General features: G+C 43.1%; 1 protein-coding gene across 1 annotated transcript in view; it reads left to right on the forward strand.

The window, feature by feature from the left end:
* COL24A1 (collagen type XXIV alpha 1 chain) overlaps nt 1–25,145 on the forward strand; it is a 158,910-nt gene that overhangs the window by 72,318 nt on the left and 61,447 nt on the right. The window contains exons 11-19 of the mRNA XM_075286987.1: nt 2,060–2,113; nt 2,240–2,284; nt 12,960–13,013; nt 15,100–15,144; nt 20,372–20,425; nt 20,513–20,557; nt 20,804–20,857; nt 21,162–21,215; nt 23,537–23,590. Coding sequence (XP_075143088.1) covers nt 2,060–2,113; nt 2,240–2,284; nt 12,960–13,013; nt 15,100–15,144; nt 20,372–20,425; nt 20,513–20,557; nt 20,804–20,857; nt 21,162–21,215; nt 23,537–23,590 — 459 coding nt within the window. The remainder of the gene's footprint in view (nt 1–2,059; nt 2,114–2,239; nt 2,285–12,959; nt 13,014–15,099; nt 15,145–20,371; nt 20,426–20,512; nt 20,558–20,803; nt 20,858–21,161; nt 21,216–23,536; nt 23,591–25,145) is intronic.

Consider the following 25,145-nt stretch of genomic DNA (forward strand, 5'->3'; position numbering starts at 1 on the left):
TGCCATAAATGGCCAGCTGCTGGGAGACCTACAGGTTAAACAGGAAATGGTAGATTCTCCCCGTAACAGCAGGCACATGGACCGAGGGGAAATGTCATAACAATATTGTCATAGGAAATTACTTTAATATATTCCAAATATAATATAATCTAAGTGGCTCAGACTTTTAGAACGTTACTTTAACAGAGGACTGATCATGAATCGTGACCTGTCCAATTTACTTAATGATATAAGTCATAAGAAAATTAATAACAATATAAAGAATAATAAAAAAAGTAATAACAATACGAGTAATAAAAAGTAATAATATAAGTAAGAAAAAAGTAATAATAATAATATAAGTAATAATACAATTAATAATAAGAATAAAATAATCGCCATGACAAAACAATTCTAACTCATTGTTGCGCTGTTCCTCTGTTATTCCTCTTAGACGTGTATGAATAAATTGCCAACTGGGTGCTACTATTTCCCTTGTCAAAGGGGTGTGTCCCTCCACTACCTGACCCTATCCAATCAGGGCTGACCATACAGACTCTAGATGCACACCCCTTGGATAAGAGGAATGGTACTACCCAATTTATTCATAAATTTGTAGGAGGAATAACAGAGGAATGGCACAATGCAGAGATAAGTGGTGACTTGGGATTGTCATTTGATGGGGAATACAAGTATTTACTAAAGCGAACATGTCGGATGAGATGATAGATCCAGTGTATGTGTGTCATTACGTGTCACTTACAAAGTTGTATTATTTATTATAGAAGTGGATAGGAGAACTAGCATTAGACATACAGATCCATGTGTCAATATAGCTACACCACATATCGGGCATAATTGTGCCAAAAAAAGGACATTTCAGGAAAAGTAGAGCCAAAAAGTAGAGGGAGTTATTTGCAGTAGAAGTCTATTGAAGTCACTGGGAGCGCTGCGCTTTACAGTGATATTCAGTTTTTCAGGCTAAGTTCGATTTGCAGCCACTGAACACCCTGTGAAACGACAACCCTAGCCTGAAGAAGGGGCGTAGCATTGCCCGAAACGTTGCAATATACAATTCAATAAATCTTAAGTGCAAGTGAACCCCTTGCAGTCTGAAGACCTGGGGCGGAAGGGTCAAAGACAGCGCACCTAAGGGCTTGGCTTATTTATTACATGTTTTCCTTCCCTTTGACCCCAGACCACGTGAGATCTGAAGGTGTTCAGTAGGGTTGGTTGTATTAGTTTGATACCTTCTCACACTGGTATACCACAAAGTCCATACACCAGTCTATAATAGGACATAGAATACAGAAGACCATGGAAGCCAAGGAGATGTCTCCAGATCGTAGCTAATCTAGTGTCTTCCCATCACCATAAAGTGGCTATAAATGGCAGGTGACAGGTTTTCTGTAAAATCCATTTGGCCTTCTACCATAAATACCAACACTTAGTCATTTCCTTTCTTAGATAGGAGACCTATAAGTCACGGCGAAGACACAGACAGGAACATCTCCAGCCCCTCCACCTTGCTGAGTAATCTCCCGTACATGGAATTATTCACGGTTACACATCGCACTTTGCCACTTTTTTTTTTACTACACAAGTGAGTTGTCAATCACCAGATTAGTGAAGAACGGAAACCTGAGCAAGTTATGGCAGCCCTGGATTGTGCATGTACAAACACAACAATCTGATAGTGGACACAAGGGGATTATTCTCCATCGAGAGGCTTAGGAACATATTTGTTTGGGGGACGTTGTCTTCAAGTGACGACTTAACATTTCATATCTGCCCCGAGCTTGGCAGCTCGAAACCACAGCAGACCTTGCCGGGTACAATAATTCTATCTCTGACATATCTCCTGTAGGAATGAGTCCGCTCACCCGGCAGATGTTTCTCCTAATACCTCCAGGTTATTTTCATGCATGACTTGTGTATTCCATTCTATGTTTTCCAGTAAAACATTGACTTACTCAACCCTCAAAGGATTGGAGTTGTTTTAGTGGATCCGTGATGGCAGACTGCGCCATATTGTATGTTTAAGCTTACAATAAAAAAATACATTCTTTATTTATTTTAGGGCTTTATTGGAATAGCTGGGGTGCCAGGACCTCCCGGACCCGAAGGAGAACGAGTAGGTTTATCTCTTCATTCCTGAAGTGCATTGCAATATCATAAAGAACCGCAGTCGAGTCCTAACTGGGTGTTTCCATAGAATTTAGAAAGCAAGTGAATTTCTCAAATTTTTTCTTGTTTTTAGGGTATACCAGGGCCGGCTGGGAAAAAAGGACCCAAAGGTGGGCAGGTAAGCAGGAAAAGTTCAATAAAAATCGTTACCATTGTGATTTTTTTGGAAAATTCAGAAATAGATTTTGTTGAGTATTTTATGACATTGTCTTAAAGGGAGTTTTCAGCGGCTTTAACCGCTATGGAGCAAAACTGAGATCACACTCTGCTGAAAAGTTGCATTTTTTGTGGCAGATTTTGCTGCAATTTTTTTTTTATGTAGATTGGTAGCCCCACATAGAGCTCACAATGTACATTTTCCCCTATCAGTATGACTTTGGAATATGGGATGGAAATCCATGCAAACACGGGGAGAACATGCAAACTCCTTGCAGATGGATTTTTGCCCTTGGCAGGATTTGAACACCAAGACCCCAGCACTGCAAGGCTGCAGTGCTAACCACTGAGCCACCGTGTGGCCCCTTTTGCTGCAAATGTTTTTGAGTCAGGAGAGGATTGAGTAGAAGGGAGAAGTATAAATGTGGCCTTTTATATATCCCGATCCTTTTGAACTGACTCCTGGCCTTGGTTAAGAAAAAAGCGCCACAAAATCTGCAACAAAAATGCAGCTTTTCTGCAACATGTGGCCTCAGTCTAAGGCTCTGTGCATACAAATGTGTGCCAATTTTTAAGTGCTAATATACTGACCCATTATGTTCTATGGCCCCATACTCACACCCTCTTGTAATCATAGTAGGGGGCAGCGAACCTGGGGAAAAACTCAGGACAAGTCCTATTCCTGTCCATTTTGTAGCCCAGGCTCCCTGCAAGAAATGATTGGGTCTGTGTATGATGTTATCCATGCGCCATTTGTGCCGGTTTCCCATCAACCTACAGCTGCACATGTTAAATTTATAAATCAGTGCAAACATATCTGCATGTGAACGGTCATACTAGTGTCCAATGTGTCCCCTAAGTGTCCCGTAGCTGTGAAGTGTCCTGGACTCTCTGCAGGAAACACTACTCAATCCTTTAGTAATGGTTCTAGTGGTCTACTGGATCAGTGCTAGAGCCGCCGCTAAAAGTCAGAGGGGAGGGGTTCAGGAGCATCGACTGCAGAGAGTCCAGGACACTTCACAGTAAGGAAACACCTAATATAACTATCCACATATATCCTGTGTGTTTTACACCTCATTTGTCTAGTCTAGAGGAGTCGAAAATACTGACAGACTCCCTTTAAAAGAACCTTATAAACTTAATACAGTAAACCCAGTGGAATATACAGGGCCTCTAGGGGCTAGTTAACACGGAGTAAAATGGTCCGGATTTTGACACGGGAAGCCGCGTCAGAATCTGGACCAAAATGCACCTGCTGCGGCTAGTTGCAACTGTCGTGGGTTCTGACAGTCTCGGCTTTCCGCTCCGGATTAGGCCCAAATGAATGGGCCTAGTTGGGAGGGAGGTGTTGCAAGGCGGATGTCAGCAGCTGATTCTGAATCCGCCTGAAGAAAGGGCAGCTCGCTTCTTTTTTCCGCGAGCGAGAACAAAACACTTGCGGAAAAAGGAAATGACCGGCTCCCATTGATTTCGATGGGAGGCGGTTTTTTTGAGCCGGATTCTGATGCGGATTCCGCGTCAAAATCTGGCTCATTTGACTCCGTGTGAACTAGCCTTTAGGCCTTCACTTCACCAAGTGCAGTAGGTGTTCCCCAGGGACACACGTCATGTCTCCAGGGCAGCAATGATCAAACTGTAGTATTATTGTTGACTGAAATCCATTCTTTGACTACTCCACTCCATCACCCTTCAGGAATTTGATCAAATTCTGCGTCATATTCCGCACTCGCCTGGTGGAATTTTCCACCTTCCATTCACTTTAATGGGAGTGGTCAAGTGGAATCCACCAAGCATGGCGCTTTTTCCACTTTTTTCCACTTCAATGAAATCAGTGGAGGTTGTTTTCAGGCGGAATTTGGAGCTGATTGAGGCGGAATCTGTCTCAAATTCAGTGTGAAATTCCGCCGTGTGAATACCGTTTTTATGTATGTAACATGCAATTCAGCTACTGTTTTATAGTTGGCCTCTTGGTTTCAAGAAAACAGAACTGGCGACTTAACCAGTAGGGTTTAACCCATTGAATCTAATGGCCAGTCGTATCTACTATAGAGATATATATATATATATATATATATATATATATATATATATATATATATATATATACACAACAAGTATACCGTGCTACTGTTGTGTTACCAAATGAGCCCTTTGGAGTTAAGTCTTTACGATTGAGAACTAATTCCGCACAGTCAGACACAGTGTGCACTTGGCTGGGACAATAAGAAGATTAAGTTTGTGAATGTTGCAACTTGGCGAAGTTCAGAGACTTTATAATACCATATGTTTACTATGCCGCTGGCTTTCGGCTCCTCGCTCTATAAACAGGGCCAGATGATGTCATCCATAGTGTACATGAGCTTTACTTCTCCAAATAGGTGCCGTAACTCCTACTAAAATAACTCCGAGGTGTAATGAAACGAGAAGCCAAACCCATCCCAGCGCTTTCCTGATCCTTGTAACTGTATAGCGTGTTTAGGAAGCACGTCTGAAGGAAATGGTCCCCTTGGTGGTTGGACTCTTATGGTATTCACAAAGTCTAGAAGATGTACAGTATTGCTTTATTGCAAATTTCCGGGATAATAATGTGTTTTCCCTGGCGCAAAAAATCTATCTTTAGTGTGAGAAATTAATATATAGTTACCAATCATTTTGTCAAACCTACAGCCTATTTTATAATGTAAAATTTATGTTATTTCAAATATCAATGACCTATCCTTAGGATATCTCTGGGGGGGTCAAACACCCAGAACTACCATCAAACGGTTTTATGTAGAAACTTCAGCATTCAGGCTAGTCCTGCGTCCCGGTCACCGCTTTAGCCAATCCAGCGGGTTTCCGTCTTCTGCCTCGAGAAACTGGACAGGGGACGGAAACCCGGCAGTCAGTTTTCAAACCCATTCACTTGAATGGGTTTGCAAAGTGTCTGCCCGTGAGCCGGGGCGAAACCATTTTTTTTTTTTAACCGGACACAAAGTCCGACAGATGGTTCTGTCCTGTAACCCTGAGACAATATTGCTCCTTTGTTTTAGTCATGTGGCTGGTAGTAAACCACACGTATAGTTAAGTTAACCTACTGTTTAGTTAGTGCTCAGACGAGCAGGTATTTATTTTGTTTTTTGTCGAAGTTCAGTTTTGCTTTATTTATTTTGTGCCTGAAGCCAAGGTTTATTTATTTTCCTGTTTCTTTTAATAAATAAACTAGTTTCTTGCACATTTTTTGTCCCTGTTTCGACCGAGCTAACTATATATTTATATATTTTTATTTTTATCTACAGCAAATGCACAATTTGGTTGCATCAGTTTGTTCCAAATTTACAGCCAAGTGTTTTTGGGTCTGTTTTCGTGGTCAGGATGACTCGGTGACTAAGTATCCTGCGTCGCTCCTGTTTGCTATGTGATCCCCAGAGCATCAGGTTTTATTGATTGATCTGAGATAAATGGAGGCCGTGAATAGCAGCACTTGTCCATATCTGGTCTTCTGAGAGAGACGACTGTAAGAAAATCCCTTGCAAGAAACCGTGTCTCGGGTCCTTCCATCCTAATACAAATACCCACTGTGTAACCGTATACTAAGAGGTCAGAACATTTTAGTAATAAAAAGACTGGGACAACTATTGGACTGGGAGGAATTTCTTCTAATTTGCTGACTTTACAGATCAGATGTTTACAGGGTGACAGGGATTTCTTACCAAGCCCTGGTGCAGGGTTATTAGGTGATTTGTGAAACCTCCGATCCCAGCAGTAATGTGATTACGCTTGTGCGGGACCCAAGTATCTGCTTCTAGTCTATATCACTGGACCAGCTTCAACATACTGTTCCTCTTCTGTAATCTGTGGTAAATTTAGTCTTCAATTGAATTACTGTACCCCATGGGCATTTTGGCAAGGCGGCTAACCATGGCCGAAATGCATAAAAATAAGCTAATTATTTGTTGTTTTCTTACTGTCGTGTGGCTGATGTGATCACTGAGTCTCCGTCTATGCCTCGGACTCCTACAAGCAGAATCTGAAATGGTCTCAGATCCCCTCCACCCCATAGTGCCGCACATAACCTTGGCATCGTATAAAGGATTCAATTATTCCGCACACAGATAAGATGAAAATACCCCAAGCAGTTCATAACCTGGAGCCCCCAACCATTCAGACATAGACATATGTGTTTGTGTATGGTGGCATGTCCCATGTCGGAGAACAAAAACAGTGGCAGGTACAGAAAGCTCAGAGACGGATGAGTAGGAATGGTGGACTGTGTGGCCATCTCTGAGATCTCCACATAACCAAATGAGAATCTACTTACACTGCCTTTTGCCTTCAGTACTTCTTTTCGGTACTTGCAGACCATTATTGGCAGAACTGGGCAGGGAGGTTGATCCCGCCATCTTGAAGAACTAAGCACAGATCTTCTATGGATGTAGGCTTGCTCCTTCTGTCTCTTCATGTCATCCCAGACAGACTGGATGATGAAGAGATCAGGGCTATATCTGTGGGGGCCACTGCGAAGGCCATTGTCTTTAATAGCTGTCCAGTTTGTCTACTTTGTAGACAAATGGTGTCTACTCTCTACTACTTGACTAACACGTAGGAATAGCCTTAAGAAAGGCTATTCTTCTGCTACCTTTAGAGGTCTTCTCTGCGCCGCTGTTTGGTAGAAATCCGGGTTTTTTTGGTATGCAAATGAATTCTCTCTCAGCATTGGGGGCGTCCACAGCGCTCAAACAGCACTGGGGGCATCCCCAATGCTGCGAGAGAACTCTCCTCCGACGCCTCCATCTTCTTCTGGAACGCCCTCTGCCTGTGTCTTCTTCCGTCCTGGGTTTCAATTTTCTATGCCTCGTGCAGAGCCAACGGCGCATGCCCGGGCCACAAGAAAATGGCAGCTTACACAGTAAGCTGATGTAAGCGGCCATTTTCTTGTGGTCCGGGCATGCGCAGTCGGCTCTGTCCGAGGCCTAGAAAATTGAACCCCAGGATGGAAGAAGACACAGGGAAAGGCCATTCCAGAAGAAGATGGAGACGTCGCTGGAGAGTTCTCTCACAGCATTGGGGACGCCCCCAGTGCTGTTTGAGCGCTGGGGACCGCCCCTAGTGCTGCGAGAGACCTCATTGGCATACCAAAAAAAAACAGATTTCTACCAAACGGCGGCGTGGAGAAGACCTCTAAAGGTAGGAGAAGAATAGCCTTTCTTAAAACTATTCCTACTGTTAGTCAGAAAAAAAGGGTATCCAATGATAGGATCCCTTTAAGGTTTGGCAAGTGTGAGCAGGAGCTGTATCAGACTGAGGTTCCTTGAGTCCTCCAGATAAAGTTATTCTTGGGAACCCTGGGTAAATGACCATAGTAGGCAGCACATTTGGGTGTCTTCGGCTGGCCAATTATTACGTAAGAGCCTGGGCCCATTGGTGGATCCTCTGGTGCACCAGCCCAACGCTGAACAGCGACAATAGCAGGTGAAAACCAGACAATGTTCCTCCAGATTAAATACTATGGGGGCCGGTTGTACTGAGGATCTCTCACCCAAAAGCTAAATTTCCGTTTGTGGGTGGAATTACTACACAAGTACTGACAAATACAAGTTGTACTAAAAAACACATTAATAATTAGAAGCCCAGAAGAGGCGTATATATGGCGCACATGGTTTGGATAAAAGCTTCACCTTAGTTCATGAACTCGGCAGCGTGATTCAGACATTCCCAAAAATCAATGATTTGTTTTCACATAAAAAGATTCAAGAAGCTATTGCTAAGAATGCAGATCTGGGTGTGTCGTGTACAACAGTAGCGCTTGTAAACCACAGATGTCTTGTGTCTTGTGAAGCACTTAAAGGACCACTAAGCCGAAAAAGCAAGATGGAGAATATGGAAAAAAAATAACTTTTGCAGTTAAAGCGATTGTCCAGGTTGTGAAAAAAAAAGTAAAGCAACCTACAACGACAAAAACAAAAAAAAACATTACTTATCCATCCGTTCTGCAAGCAATCCAGCACTAGGTCTCCGATTATCCCTTACGTCTTTGTTTACGTGGAGACTGTAGGTGGCCAATCGATGGGTACAGTGGTCACGTGCCCTGTTACTAGTGTCATGGCCGCCATCATTCACCTCATTCACAACCTGAACAACCCCTTTAACTTTATGCTTCTTACTGGGACATAGGCGCAGGTTCCCTTTCAAAATAAGCATTCATCTCTCAAACTTCCCTTTCATGGTCCTGAAATTAAAGCTTTTACCACCTCATCCAACTCTTTCCATCCTCCCATAGCCGCTGCTCTCCTAATTCTGGCGCAGTTGGAATTTTTTTCATTAGCTCCCACCATTCCTGAGCAATCAGTACTGTAAATTTCATCACTTAATATGGGTTTTCTGCTTGGTGGGTGGTCCTTGTCTCAAACAATAGTCAGGATCCGCCCACCTGGCAATAGACAACCTAATTGTCAAAATGGGTGCTGAAGTTATGGAAATGATTGCTCAGGAATGGTGTGGGCTAGAGAAAAAATTCCAGGTGCACCAGAAACAGTGCAGCGCCACCTATTGAAGGATGCAAAGATTTGGAGTCGGTGAAAGATCCCTTTAAGGATTATGATGCTTTGTTGCAAGATGCCATATTGAGTCTTCTTCTAATCTAAGTGGGCTGTTGTTACTATCTGTTCCTTCTGCTTGGTGAAATACGTTCCTCTGTTATTGTACTCTTATGTAGCTGACGTGATCCAGGAATACATATGTAGGAGTTGGAGGTGAGGTCAGAGCCGTGTGCGTGTGAGAAATACATTGAGATCATCTGAAACACAATGGAAGCAGCTATTTGGTGGGCTGGGGTTATATATCGGAGAGCATACCTTGTTTTAATGTTATGGCTTGTGGGAGTATTAGGGATTAACATCCAAATAAAATGTTGTGTTGGAGGAGGAATGGTTTCAAGAATCTGGAATTATTTTAGAGAAGTCTAAAGATTTGTTGGATTACCTTAAGAGAACAAGCCAAATGGGACCCCCAGGGAGGAGAGTTGCTATGAAGAGTGGGAATTACTTTGGAAGACCCCACACCTGCAGGCATTTAATGGGCGGCCCATTGTCCTCAATAGACGTAATGTCTATGGGGGCCTTCTGACTGTCCCTTGATAGTAGACATAAGTGAAAAAGATCAAGATACAACAGCCCGATCCTTTTGTTCTTGGTCAAATATGCAAGTAAGTTCTCCTTGAAGGAATAAAGAAAACTGTTCCTCTAGCACCATCTTTTGAAAGGTTGATCCCTATAGATCAATGCCTACTAACAGGACTGGAGGTGAAAGACAAACCAGAATATCTCGACCTATCTTCAGATAGTTGTTTTGGGTTCTTGGCCCTCAGCAGTACAAAGCAGGGGGTAGGGTAACTCTATGGGGATTGGAGGTGGAGTGCAGAGGCAGCAATCACCATCATGGCCTGAAGCCTCAGGGCACCCAAATGCCTCTCTACAATACAGGAGGACATCAGTATTCTAACTAGCACATATAAGTGGGTGCCCCATTACATAGTTTACACTGGGACCCAGGAATTCAAGTTACGCCTTTGGGACTGGATGTGTCCAAATAAAATCCATCATGGTTCATTTGTCCACTTTTCTCCCAAATTTAGGCTCTCCAAGTGTGCAGGCCAAGGCTCTCCCCATGTTGGGGTTCATTATTTTCATAGAGCAGGCACGAAACCCCATATTTGAGTCCAAGTGTCATCTGAGTACATTCTGATATGTAATCGGTTTCCCCCTTGTCATTCACACTCTGTCATGTAGCCTTAGTCTTTTTGAACCAGGGACTGTTGCCTTATTTTTCCAACAGGGGCGCTGTAGAGTAACAGGTATAAACTAGGGTTGAGCGATCGTGTTCGGAAAAAATCGGATTCTGATCGGTGATCAAGAAAAATTCACGATCGTGATCGGAATCCCGAACACGATCTTTTTAGGTGGGATCGAGATCGGTGATCATTTCCCACAATGCTTTGCTAGCTAGTCTCCCATTCATTCTAATGGGAGACTAGCTAACATCTCTAGTAGTTACTTACCTGAAGAGATGGCTGGTCCGGTGCCCGGTCTTCTCGTTCTTCTTCGCCTCGCTGTCCCCTGCCTCCCAGGTTAGGAGAGTGTGGGCGGGTTAGGAGAGTGTGGGTACTGGGAGGGGAGACGTCACGTCTCCCCGCCCTGTTCCCGCCCACACTCCTAAGCTACAAGCCCCGCCTTCCTAGCTCTTTAAACACTAACCTGGGAGGCGGGGGCAGCGAGGCAAAGAAGACCGAGAACACCGAGCACCGGACCAGCCATCTCTGCAGGTAAGTGGACACCAGGGGGGACTAAGTAGCCAGAGGATTTTTTAAAAAATCCTCTGGCTACTTAGTGATTAAAAAAATTCACTTCACAGCGTGGATTCTAACAATTAGAGCGTTCAATTGTTAGATTCCATGCTGTGTACTGAATAGGATTGTTTTTAAAATCCGATCTGCGATTAGTAAAAAAAATCCCATTGACTTGTATTGGGATCAGAATTGGGATCGAGATCGGGTTTGAATGAAAAATGATCGGAATTCGGATTTCAAAATCGATCCTGAAAAGTCAAGATCGGCTCAACCCTAATATAAACCTGAATCCTAATCTGTCCAATTTCTTTATATACTATAGATCGTGGTTCAGATCTTATGTAAAAATAACAATTCTGGTCTCCTCAACGATCTCCTCACATCTGACATACCGAGCTCCCCCAAATATACGTATCTCATGGACAGCTGTTCGCAGGCTGCACATTACACCGAGCCTTATCAAAGCAAATAACATGATGTCATGTCAATCTGCAGCCCAGAGACAGGAAGCACATGAATGCAGCGCACATACTGCACGGGACACTCGCTTTACATTCATTATTATTCCTTTATATTCATGGACATTTACATTTTTTTCGGAAAATTCCTTTGATTTCACCATTATGGGCCAACTGTCCCTCTTCTATTGGTGCTGCCAGTTAGATCCTTCTGTTTCACCTTGAGATAAGCAGCATCAGATGTATTTGGCAACTGCTTATCTTATATTTTCCACTGAGACAGCAAACATATTGGACCAAGACAATGGGTTAAAGCTGGACAAATGTAGCAGAGTCATCCCGAACTTCTGCAAATGGTTAAACGGCTGCAGCACCCTATCTTATCATAGAGGGAAAGTCATTGCAAAAACATTTTGTGGTCTCCTATGATAAGATATTTTGCCGCAGCAGGTCAAGCAATTGCAGAAGTTTGGGATCACTCTGCAACGTCTGTATAGCAAGTTTTACTGAACTGTACAAATTCACACGGATAAAAGTATAATGGGCTGACAACATCTACACTTGGTCTATACAAAGACTATAATTTGTAGGATTTGTGTGATATTCAGAGTCTTAGTCTGTGGTTTGGCTACTGACGCCACAGCCTCGGTAACTACAGCAAACGTTGCAAAGTCTGCGATGGCCACAAGCTGATCTACAACTCTGTTCTTTCTATAGGGCACAATTGTCGCATTGCTACTCTGAGTGTTTACATGCGACTGTTAGTCGGTATCTTGTTATAGCCATTCGCAGGGAAATTCAAGGGGGGGGTATTTAGGATTAAAACGGCGCCACACCTCTCCGTGGGTTGGTATTACAACTCAACCTTTACGGCAAACCTGGAATATTACTTTAAGGTGAGGCCACTCTGCACAGAAAAGCTGTGGTTTTTTTTGGTTGTTGCTTATTTTGCTGCAATTTTTTAAGCCAAAACCAATAGTGATTGAGCAGAAGGGAGAAGTAGAAGTGTTTCCTTTAGAGTTCCCTTTCCACTCTTTTGGATCAAAAAACACAGTAAAAGCTGCAACAAAATAAAAAACGCATCTTTTCTGCAACATGTGGCCTCAGACTTAGCCCTCTTTCACATCTGCATTTGGATTCCGTTTGAGGGAGTCCACATGGGGATCCCCCAAACACAATACCAAATGCAATTGCAGGCGCTGTGCAGTAAAAGCACACGGACCCCATAGACTATAATGGGGTCCGTGTGCTTGCCGCCAGCATTCGGATAGGAACGTAGTTCCCAATCTACTTTTCTGTCCGCATGATTCGTGCGGGTGGCAAGCACATGGACCCCATTATAGTCTATGGGGTCCGTGTGCTTTTACAGCACAGCGCTTGCAATTGCGTTTGGTATTCTGTTCGGGGGATCCCTATGCGGACTCCCCCGGAAGGAATCCAAACTCAGATGTGAACAGGGCATATGATGGGTTTCCCCAGTAATAGCTCTTATTTTGTACCCATAGGAGCCACCATTGGGACCACCCAGCGATCATGAGAACTGGGGACCCCAGGTCTCCTGTGGGAATGAAGCGCATGTATGTGCATGTGTAGCCAATGCTCCTTTATGTGACTTGGTCATGCAAGTACACTGCGCCCAATGTCAGGGGACTCGTACACCAGCAGTTGGTCCCACAGCGATCAGACACCTATCTGCTATTCTGTGAATACTGAGTTTGTGATGGGTTAATGTGTTCCAAAATCAATCTAATGTTTAATATGAATATCGGTCTTATTTAACTGTATAAGCAAAATATATCTTTAGTCGTTTTTGTGTCTCGCTCCGAGTCTGATCTTATCTCTTCTTTTTGCAATAGGGTTTTCCTGGAGACTTTGGTGAGAGGGGTCCTCCCGGTCCAGATGGAAGTCCAGTAAGTGAATGAATGGGTTCAATAACACATTACAACACCAACACCTACAATGACTCGATCGTAGCACGTGCGCACCATTGTTTTTACAACTGTTACATGTCCAGAGGCGACGTTACCATATTATACTAAGATCCTATGTAAAATGGTGATTGCAAGGAAAATACACAATGATTTATGGTGTCAGGACAATGGCGGTCTTATTACAGGCCATACCCCTCATTGTAATCCAGCACCATTACCAAACTTTCATAAATCATCCTCCTAGATTCCTCCTAGCACAATATGGTTCACTTTAATGTCAGATATCCCTGCAGATCCTAAGGCGTAAAGTGCACATCCCTCCTAAGTGTTAACTGCGCAATAGTGGTGGAAACGGCACATAGGATCATTTATCATAGGCCGCCCTCCTTGTGATCCTCCTCACGTAATCCTTATTTGCATTTATGACATTGCATGCTTAATATCAGGAGCCCTTGTGTTTATGAACACATCATGGACGTTACAGATGGGATAGTTTGCAAGTTGCGTATTTTGTTATATTACTGGCGATTGAAAAATGAGCTGTTTATAAAACCTTTCAGCGACTGTTCACATCATTGCTTTTGTTCTTTGGGTATCGTTTTTGGCTGCAGATTCCGTTTGATGATATATTATTTATGGTGTACTCAAAAATGACCAACGCTCTTCTTGGCTATGCTCTTAAAGGAGTTTTCTAGGACCTTTTAAGTCCTTGGGACAGGTCATCAATTTAAGATCACTGGGGTCTGACACCGAGGACCCCGTGGATCAGCTGTTGGAAGCTCCCTGAGCACCGCTTCCACTTCACAGGCCATGCGACGTCACGTTCATATTGTCTTATGGCCGGATCACAGTTCTGTCCCATTCAAGTGAATAGTGCAAAGCTACTTCACAAATGTACAGCAATGTACTTGGTAAGTACAAGTACTCACCCCAGTGCTGCAGCCTCTTCAAAAAGTTGGTCAGGGGCCCAGGTGTCACACCCCTGACTTTCTGGGATTCTATCGTTAAAATCACATTTTTTCTCGATCACACATAGGAATAGCCTTAAGAGAGGCTATTTTTCTCCTACCTTTAGATGTCTTCTCCACACTGCCATTCGGTATAAATCCGGGTTTTCTTTGGTGTGCAAATGAGTTCTCTCACAGCACTGGGGGCGTCGCCAGCGCTCAAACAGCACTGGGGGCGTCCCCAATGCTGCGAGAGAACTCTCCAGCGATGCCTCCATCTTCTTCTAGAACGTCCTCTCCTTGTATCTTCTTCCATCCTGGGTTTCAATCTTCTAGGCCTCAGGCAGAGCCCGAGTAAGCTTACACAGCTGACTGTGTAAGCGGACATTTTCTTGTGGCCGCTGTCATGCGCAGTCAGTTCAGCCCAAGGCCAAGAAGATTGAAACCCAGGAAGAAGACACAGGGAGAGGGCGTTCCAGAAGAAGATAGAGGCGTTGCTGGAGATTTCTCTAACAGCATTGGGGACACCCCAGTGCTGCTACTGAACGGCAGCGCGAAGAAGACATCTAAAGGTAGGAGAAGTATAGCCTTTCTTAAGGCTATTCCTACGTGTTAGTCAGAAAAAAAAGGTATCCAATGATAGGATCCCTTTAAGGTAACTTTTGACACCCCATCCACTCTTGGTTCGACCAAGGGAAGAAGGGACTAAACCACTGCCAGATACTTCTGCTTAACTTTGGGCAGAATAATAGAAGGATCGATCACGTTGAAATTCCTTGAAAAGGCCTAACCTTCTATATCCCCACTAGGACAAATCTCGTACTTGTTAGACCGTCACTCGGTCAAGCAAAATTTGGCAGATTTAGCCAAGATTCATCTAATATGTGTGACCACTATGTTGGTGTCTGTACAATGGAGATGGCCCAGACCAGGTTGGTCCATTCCTACTAGGTTTCTTCATCCCTTCTTGCTAAAGGTTTTGTGTAGAGTGCTGATCCCAGGGTACCATTGCTTATCTGGAGGGGATAGAGCCATTCCAGTCTACAGATCTCCTACATTTACCATCAGTATTTAGAAATGGTATTCTCTCTCTCTGACTATCTTATACGATTTTGCAGGGAACAGTTGGTAGTGCTGGACCTCCGGGCTTTCCTGGTTTGAGAGTGAGTATAATCTCTTTTACCATTGAACAGTATTGCATTATTATTATTATTATTATTATTATTATTATTATTATTATTATGTGCTATAAATGAACAGATCTATCATGAAGCACATTGACCTTTATGAGCGATAAAGGGACACTAAACACTTACATTACACAAAAGATGGAAAAAATAATCCCACAACTTCCCATGCTTCTATTTTCTCTTATGTGACACATAAATGGGAGAAATAGAAAAAGTAAAGTAAGGAACCTCCCTGCTGTGCCATGTCTGCAATAGAGCAAAAAGATGCGGCCTAGTCAAGATGGAGCCAAAGATGGAGAAGATCAGTAAGATGATAACCCCTGTGTTCACTGCTGGGTTTCTACAAGGATAGCTTTGTGACTATCAATCAGAAAATGCTGCTGATTGGCAAATAATAGGGCAACAATATATTTGTTTTATTTTTAGCATTCATTTGTAGATTTACTGTTCCATCCGGTATGGCAAGACTCGGCAAGGTTGTAAGTGCTCACATAAATCTCTTTTCATTAGCTCATTGGGCAATGCCGTTCAAAGGTCTCATACACACAATTTAGTGTGGAGACGAAACTCTTCCCAGGGGGATACTGATGGTACAATACAATGCTTATAGAGTAGGTCCTATCCTAGTCCAATGACAATGGAACCCCCCATTAAGACAAGTGGAATGGAAGACATTCAGATGACTTCTCACGTGAGCGCGTTCTGCTTAATAACCGAATTCACTCTCCGACATCGCACTTGGACATGTGCACGAGGCCTGCGACTGGCCATACATAGAAGACTTTGGACCTCCATCATGTGGTCGTCTGACCATGGATGGGATTGTTCGTAGGAATGATCCCACCACCAACATTAACTAAATTGCCTGAACAATGACAAGTAGATCTGATTAAAAAGAAAAAAAGGGAGACAGTCTATGAATGTTGGCTGATGAATGGATAAAAGTGGCCAATCAAAGTGAGCACTGGTGTTTTCTGCTGTCGGCTAGCTGACAATATCCAGCATGGCAGCTGAACTTAATTCGGCAGATTAAAGTCTACTGTCGGCTAGCGGCAAATAAAAATTTGGGGCATTTATATGACTGATCATTGGCACAGTGTGTATGACCAGCTTTAGTTGTATGGGTACACATAAGAGAACGATTCCAAGATGGGGCATCCCCAATAGGATACGTTAGTACCCAGTGGCGTAACTAGGAATGGCGGGGCCCCGTGGCGAACTTTTGACATGGGGCCCCCCCTCCCTCCCCAAACCGATGCCGAAGACCTCGACTGACCCCCTCCTCCGCACTCTATTATGTCCCTTAGTAAGCCCTGCACACAGTATTATGTCCATTAGTGGCCCCTGCACACAGTATTATCCCCTATAGTGTCCCCTGCACACACAGTATTAACCCCTATAGTGTCCAATGCACACAGTATTAACCCCTATAGTGTCCCCTGCACACACAGTATTAACCCCTATAGTGTCCAATGCACACACAGTATTAACCCCTATAGTGTCCAATGCACACACAGTATTAACCCCTATAGTGTCCAATGCACACAGTATTATTAACCCCTATAGTGTCCCCTGCACACACAGTATTATCCCCCATAGTGTCCCCATATGTCCCACTGTGGACACCTATAAACATTTATTATACTCTGGGGTCTGAAAAGACCCCAGAGTATAATAATCGGAGACCCGGGGGATTAAAACCATTAAAAGAACAGAGATAGTTGCTTACCTGTTCCTGTCGGCTGCTGCTCTTGTCCAGCTTTAATGACGTCAGACGTCACATGACCCGGGAAGCTGGCCTGGGTCATGTGACGTCAGAGACGTCAGACACGAATGACGGAGGCCTGGCAGGATCGTGGAGAGGTAAGTAACACTGTTTTTTATGTTCCCTTACCTCTCCGGTCCGCCGATCATTATACTCGGGGGTCTGCAAAGACCCCCGAGTATAATGATAGCCTCTGTAGGCCCCGCGGTGTCAGTTGCCGATCCCGGCCCAGCCAGGATCGGCAAGTGAATAGGGCCCGTAACGGACTTAAAAAAAAAAAAAAAAAAACGCAGCGGTAGCGGCTGTCACCGGGCCCCCTAATGGCCCGGGTCCTGTGGCAGCTGCTACTGCTGCTACCACGGTAGTTACGCCCCTGTTAGTACCAATATCTATGCATGGAGTCACATTCTATAGGCCAGTAGATAAAGTAAACCAATATCTAATCAATTACATATTACACAGTTTTATACACAGTCCAGTCATATTAATGTGACCACCGCCTACTTTTGACGTCAATATTAAATAACCAATGGCAGAAGGCACGTGTCATCAGCCATCTGGGTGCACTCATCATTGTGGGAGGCACGATGGATCAACACAAGTATGCATCTATCCTTGCGGACCATGTTCACCCCTACATGCGAATTGTTTTTCCTCAGGATGATGGCATCTACCAGCAGGACAATGCGACGTGTCATAAAGCTCGCAGTGTACATGCGTGGTAAGAGGAACACCAGGATGAGTTTGCCGTACTCCCTTGGCCGGCAAATTCCCCGGACTTGAACCCAATTGAGAATCTGTGGCACCACCTCGATTGGGTTGTTCGCGCCATGGATGCTCAACCGCGTAACCTAGCGCAGCTGGCCACGGCACTGGAGTCGGCATGGCCCAACATCCCAGTGATCATCATCACAACATCTCTTCTCTTCCTCTCTTCTCTTTCACTCTGCGAAAGATGGTGATTCTGTATTTTGACAGATAGTCACATTAATGTGACTGGACTGTGTAGTGGAAGACCCAGGTCCATCAAATCCAATTTATAATCCTACAGTGTTGATCCAGAGGAATTTTTAAAAAAAAATCCCATGAGGCAGATGCCAATGGTCCTATGTGATCATCCATAATATGCACAAAGGTTCCTTGAAATCCCTTTAGATACGCACCCGGATGCCCAGCAGGTCCGTACAATATGTGTCACCTTGAGATATTGCGCCTTTCCTCTGAGGTTGTGTAATACTCACTGTTGGTGTCCTGCCTGCTCCTTAAGAGATCTTTCATAAAATAACATCTTTCTTCCTGTACACAGCGAGCCTTGCCAGTTGGCATTGCGCCTCTTCGTTTGTTGGACAATTGACACAAATCAGCCTGGAACATTTTGGTAGTTTTTAGACAAAAAGAGTGTTACCGAGCTGCCAACACTAAGCCTCTATCCCAGCTGTAGATCTCAAGAGCCCTGTGATTTATTGCAGAGAGTTTGCCGCAGTTCTCGGCTACTGAATCTGAATGGCTTGTGAAATAAATACTCCAGCTCCATATTGACCCTGCAGCGTGCCAAGAATCTCATGAGCAGGGGGGGTGCGAGGAGTCTATTGGTAAATGCTTTTATATAACACCACGAGATCCATTTTTAGGGATAAGTTGCTAGGAATAAAACATTCGGATTCAATTAAGTTTACTATCTTTTACTTCCTTCAATGGCAAGCCGCGTTCGGTCACTGTCTGGGCGCTGAGAGTCTGTCTCACTTCACGTGTCATTGACTGGAATCAGTTAATAAGGTGTAATCTATAATGAGAATAGCAGAATTCTGTTGTCCTTGTATATACCGTATACTGACTCTCCATTGTCGTTCCATATCTCCTATTCATTGGGATGAATCTTATCACTTTCTAACCATCCAAAAATTTGCATCCGTACTACTTAGATTGTTCTTCCTTGCTTGAAGAATGGTTTCAGAAACAGAAGGGTTAATGGTTTATTTTTGTCAATTAACAAAACAAAGTGAATGAAGACAATAGAAATGTAAATCCCATCAATGTTCGGTGTGACCTTTGCCCTTTGGAGGAGGAGTCCTGGAAGTGATGATCCGGCCCCCACATATATAGCCCTGATCTCATCGTCCTCCAGTCTATCTGGGATGACATGAAGAGACAGACGGATTGGACAAGCCTACATCCATAGAAGATCTGTGCTTAGTTCTCCAAGATGGCGGCGGGAACAACCTCCCTGACGAGTTCTGCCAAAAACTGTCTGCAAGGTCTGTTCCTGTTTGCGTCTATGATATGAGGATCAACTGCTGCACAAAATTAGTTTATATCCCTAGACTGGTTTTAGCACAACTTTGCGCAATGTGTTATCCTCTGAGAGTATCAGTCTGACAAATCAGATATCGTTTATTAGATTTTATTTTGTCACTTTCAAGACCCCTATGCACACATTAGAGCAAAATCGGTGGGACTTGCCTACCATGTAATGTGTATGGGAACCTCCTGACTGTCCCCAATTGATGACGTCAGTAGAAAGAAGGATTTATGTTAAAGTTCAATGCACCATCCTTTTATCCCATCCACTGCCCGTAGTATCCAGCAGCAACTTACAGTCAATAGAACAGTCAATAGTACAGTCAGTAGACGTGTATTGGCACCTTTGGCTATCCAAGTGTAGATAACAATGAGCTGAGAACAAGTAGCAATTTCTGCAAAAAAATAAATACAATTTTGCAACCCAAAATATCAGATTCATTCCGCACATCTGAAGACATTATGTATTTGGCAGCTGCTGCTATAGCTAGAACTCACAAACACGTCTAACAGATTCCCAAGGTGTAATTCGGAAGGCCCTGCAGCACCACCTGTTGTCTGCAAGGTACTGGCCCGACAAGCCGTGATTCATGTGAATTACATATGAGATCTGGGTACCCTGCTCAACAAGAACCAGAACATTTCTGGTTGCCGAAATAAAACCCTTCCATGTCAGATATGGAAAGTTTTTGGTGTCCTGTCCTGGACTGACTTTTTCAATCTTAATTTACGGCCGTCCTTGGGACTGAATTCCTTCAGTAATTGAGGACCCGGTAAGTGGTCACTTGACTTATTTTAAGTTAGTTAGATCGCTCATGTGCTAAAAATATAGAATAAAAGTAAAATGAGAAATTATTTGAAGGCATTCTCCAGAAACGCTTGCAAAGTTGTTCCAAAAAGTTTCGCCTTATCAAAGACCTGCAAACAAAGGGGCAACCCCTTTCATTCTGGCAGCTAGGGTTGAGCAATCGGGTTCGGGAAAGATCGGATCCCGATCGGCGATCGAGCAAATTTCACGATCAGGATCGAAAATCGGATTTTAAAAACGATCCTGAAATCTCAAGATCGGCTCAACCCCATTGGCAGCTATATATGTGGCAAACTAATAATCCATAATATTGTTTTTGTGTTTTGTAGGGTGAAGTGGGGCTAGCAGGACCAGCCGGGTCGCCTGGGATTCCCGGTCCTCAGGTATTTTGAAACCCATGGGTATTTCGGCACTTTTGCACGCGATCCTATGAACTAAAAATTTTATATCGTTTTTTTTTTCATTTTTAGGGCATTCCAGGAATTATGGGCCAACCCGGACTGAAAGGTGATAAGGTGATCTAAATATTTCTATTATCAGCGTGAATATAATCGCATAGCAAATCCGCACTTGTAATGTTAATCAAGTTTGTTGAAAGAATAATTGACACCAAAGTTGCCGTGTTATGAGCGGCTTGGCAGAATTTCGGAATTTTAATTCTTTTTAATTCCTGAGGATTTGTACAGCTGTTACTGCCAGAGAACCTTGCACATTTCTCATCGCCATTGTTATTATATGACTTATCGCAATATATTATTTAGGGTGAAGCCGGATTCTCAGGGGAACCAGGCGAGCCGGGCTATCAAGGAGATAAGGTGGGTTCCACGCCACGATTCTATGGCTATCATGTTTGTTCAGGCGCATTTCTGAAGATTTTTTCCCGGGAGGCTGGTATCTTGTGTAGATACTTTAGCCAACTTGGCCGTAACAGGCAACCTATTGTTCTGAAGCCGAGTTGTGTAGTTCACAAGTTAATAAAAGCAAAAACATTATTTCATTAGTCATTTATTTGATAATTAGCGCTTGTTGGAATGCCGGCCAATAGGAGGCAACATCGGTCACACAACACCAATGTCACATAATATCTCTTAGTGAAGAAGTCTTTTTATTTCCCCACAGGGTACGATGGGTTTAGCAGGACCTCCTGGATTGAAAGGAAAACAAGGACCCCCGGTATGTCAGCCTGTTTTGGTTTGCAAGTAAGATCAACAATAAGAATGATATTGATACCGAGTCGTGTTTTATTTCGGCATAGTAGAGAACACCTGCACATTAACCATGGTTTAGGTGGAAAGTGATCCAAGATAACTACGAGAAGGCCCCTCACCTCTCCTGACATGTTTATCTGCATTGTCCGTGATATAATATATATAATATAAATTCTGTAGCTTTTCTCTAATTTTATTATTATTATTTATTCTAATATATTCCTCCTAGAAGGGACATATTGACAATGGGGTGTTACCAGTGGGGCGTGTTTTTACACACTCTAATACTGTCCAATCAGTGGAGACCGTGCCAGACGTTGTAGGACACACCCATGAGACAAGGAGTTGGTAATTTACCGTATATACTGGAGTATAAGCCGACCCGAATATAAGCCGAGACCCCTAATTTTACCACAAAAAAAACTGGGAAAACTTATTGACTCGAGTATAAGCCGAGGCGGGGAAATGCAGCAGCTACTGGAAAATTTAAAAAATTAAAATGGTCAGAGTTTTTGGGTGCAGTAGTTGCTGGGTGCTGGGGAAGGGGAGGGGGTGTTTTGGTTGTCTGTCTGCCCCTTCCCTGAGCTTGAGGACTGAGTTTTTTTCCCCCACTTGGAATTCAGCCTGGCTGTATATAAGGTATCTGCAGTGCTCCTATTAACCCCTTCCCAACGGAACAGGAGCACTGCAGATCCCCGATATTCAGTAGACCGGGCATCTTTCAGACACAGGATACCTAATGTGTATGTATTTCACAGTATTTTTCTACTTTTATATGTTTTCTAGGGAAAGGAGTGATTTAGAACCCCCCCCCCCCCAAAAAAAAAATTAAAAAAAAAAAAACAAAGAAAAAAAACAAAACATTTTTTTTTTTTTTGCTGACTCGAGTATAAGCCGAGAGGGGCTTTTTCAGCACAAAAACTGGGCTAAAAAATTAGGCTTATACTCGAGTATATAAGAGTATATTTAGTTCTAAGACAGTATTGTCCAATATCGTTACTTAAAGGGGTAGTGCAGTATAAGAAAACATGGCTGATTGCTTCTTCGTAGCAAGTGACGTCACGGCTTCTGGTCTCATGGCCTTGCTGCAACTTGTTCCCATTCATTTTAATGGGACTGAGCTGTAGCATTGCCATGTGACCAGCAGAAATGAGATCGCTTCCTCGGAAGAAGAAAGCGGCCATGTTTTCTAAACCTACAGAACTTCATCTATTTACTAAAACAGACCAGTCAGGAGGGGAGTCAGGTCCCCTTTAATTAAATAAGCTATTCTCTTGGTATTATGTAGTTTGCATAAGGGCAATTCATCTTTTAATTTTTACAGTCAACCTTCCTCTCTATGAACGTAGCAGCAGCCCCGTGGACCATAGGAAGCTGTAGTCTGAAGATGGCTGCTTGACTTTTATAGGAAGGTGTTGTGGGCATGCTCTGTGACCTCGGCAGAGGTCACTGTGCAAGAGGAGGAAAACTGTGATCATCCCCTACTGTGAATGGTGGATCCTGAGTTTTCCATATATAGAGGTATTACTGTGGTGATAATGACTGCTGAGAAGTGATCTCTACAGATCAGGAAGCGTCAGCTTATAATGAGACCAAGGGGACAGAAAGAAGAATTTTTAAATATAAATTTAAAAAAAAATGTGCAATTAAAAACATGTTAAACATTAAAACTTGTTTTCAGTAAAGTTCTTCTCTGTGGACACATTGCCTTTGAATGTTCTATTGCAGATTCCCGGGCACAGTAAACGTTCTGTTGCTTTAAACTTTTTTTGTTTCTCTGTGTCATATGGATCCAGCTTGTGTAATATAATATGTACCGTAATATTAGTCGTGGCAGCTTGAGTACAATGACTAGCTGGCTTTATGTACAGCACATTTGACTCAATATGACATGGCATTTGCTGATCTGTTTGTGTTTTTTCGTTTTTGTTGTGTTTTTGGTTTCTTTTTTTTTTTTTTTTTTTTGCAATAGTAAAAAGCTGCGTCCAGATTTTCAATGCACATTAATTAGATTTGTAAACCTCATTTTGCATTTTATTGCCCTTGGTTTTATCGGTGTATATCTGCAGCATCCAGCATTGCACTTTTTTTCTGTATTGCACGCAATGCAAGCATGCCCTGCGCCTCTATGCCACAAGCCAGAAAAGGCCCGCACCCCACATACTCACAGCGGTTTTGTATGCTATAGTGTGACATTGCTGGCTACTTATAGAACGTAAAAAGCAATGAGCAAGGATTTTTTTTTTACGAAGTTGTGAAGTTCTAATGATTTTTTATTTATTTTAGGGAAAAGTTGGAGATCGAGGACCTCGAGGATTACCAGGCCCCCCTGGACCAGAGGTAAACCCTGCAGCCATGTATGCAATATTCGTAGAACCCTACTCCACCTATGAGCCACTTTAAGGCTAAAGCCCCACGTTACGGAAACGCAGCTTCTTTTGTTGCAGATTTTACTGCATTTTTTTGAGCCAAACCTAGGAGTAGCTACAAAAGGAAAGGGAAATATATTGAAAACTCTGAAACGTCTACCTTTTGTTCAAAAACGCAGCAAAATCTGCAACAAAAAAAGCTGTTTTTCCTCAATATGGGGCCTATATCTACATTATAGCTCATCATATCCTTAAAAAAAAAAAAGATACAATCAAAAAATTCGCCAAAAAGTGACCATATGCTGACAGACTTCCTTGGAATGCACAGAGAATGTTTTATATGACCTATACTGAGAACACTTTCTGCTCAGTATGTATGATCATGTACTGTTTCAAGTGACAGATATATAAGAAATAGTGAGTGCAGCTCTTGCACTTAATTCTTCATCCCTTCGTACCATTGATGGATGGGACATACAATAGTGTACGCTCTTTGTTTACACAGTCCCGCTGATATCCCGGCGTCTGTCAAACATGTGCACATCAATACAGTTTACATTACCTAGAATATCCCTGATTAGCCTCCGACAGCCAAGTCCCCCGCCCAGGTCATGTTGATTTACTCATTTTCACACTAGAAAAAGTTGGTATTGGCGCAGAGATATTGGCCCTAAACTCTGCATCTAGTTATTTTCCCAAGCAATCTTTCACAAGGCTATAACCTTCTAATTAAGATATGTATATGGCGGCGACCTGTAAACGCGTCCAGCTGTGATTTACGTACTGGTGCTAAATGTACAAATCGCATTGGACAGCCCGTCAGGGATTACATGTATTCAATGTAAACGTAGTCAAGGCAAAAGGAAACGTTATCCTACAGAGGTGTGTATGTACGTGCGTGTGTGTACATATATATATATAATGTATGTATGTAATATTGTGTACCTGTTCTGTCATGCAATCTAAATAATAGAGCCATACAGTGCCCAACATTAACGTATTGATGGCCCAAGTTTAGGGTAGGTCATAGTTTTCAGACCAATGGAGCCCAACACTTGGCACCCCCACCAAGCCACAGTTGCTACATCCATACGGAGCCAGAAGCACACACCTCTGTATACTGGAGCACGGCCCTGCCATGGTACTGAGAATTAGCTCCCATTCTAGTGGGCATCGGACCCCCACTGGTCGACTTTTCCTAAGAATAGACCATCAATGTCTAGCCTTTGACTCCCCCTTTCAAATGTAACTAAATTTTTGAATAACTTTTTTTATTTTTGTGGCAGCATTTGTATCGTTACAACAAATTTGTAATATACTTTATTAACAAATTTTGTCTCCGTATTACTTTGTTTCTTCTATTGTTTCTCAGTTGGAAGCTAAGATCTGTGCACACTGCTTTGAAGAGGAGTATGTTTGTAGGATCTTTCTATAGGGCAGGGAGTCCTCTGGGAATGTGATAGCTAGAAGTGTGATCTTGGTGCCCTATGAAAGCTGACAATCCCATCTTTCATTGGACATCAGAA

The sequence above is a fragment of the Leptodactylus fuscus genome, chromosome 9, assembly GCF_031893055.1.
Source record: "Leptodactylus fuscus isolate aLepFus1 chromosome 9, aLepFus1.hap2, whole genome shotgun sequence".
In the NCBI taxonomy this organism is placed as follows: domain Eukaryota; kingdom Metazoa; phylum Chordata; class Amphibia; order Anura; family Leptodactylidae; genus Leptodactylus; species Leptodactylus fuscus.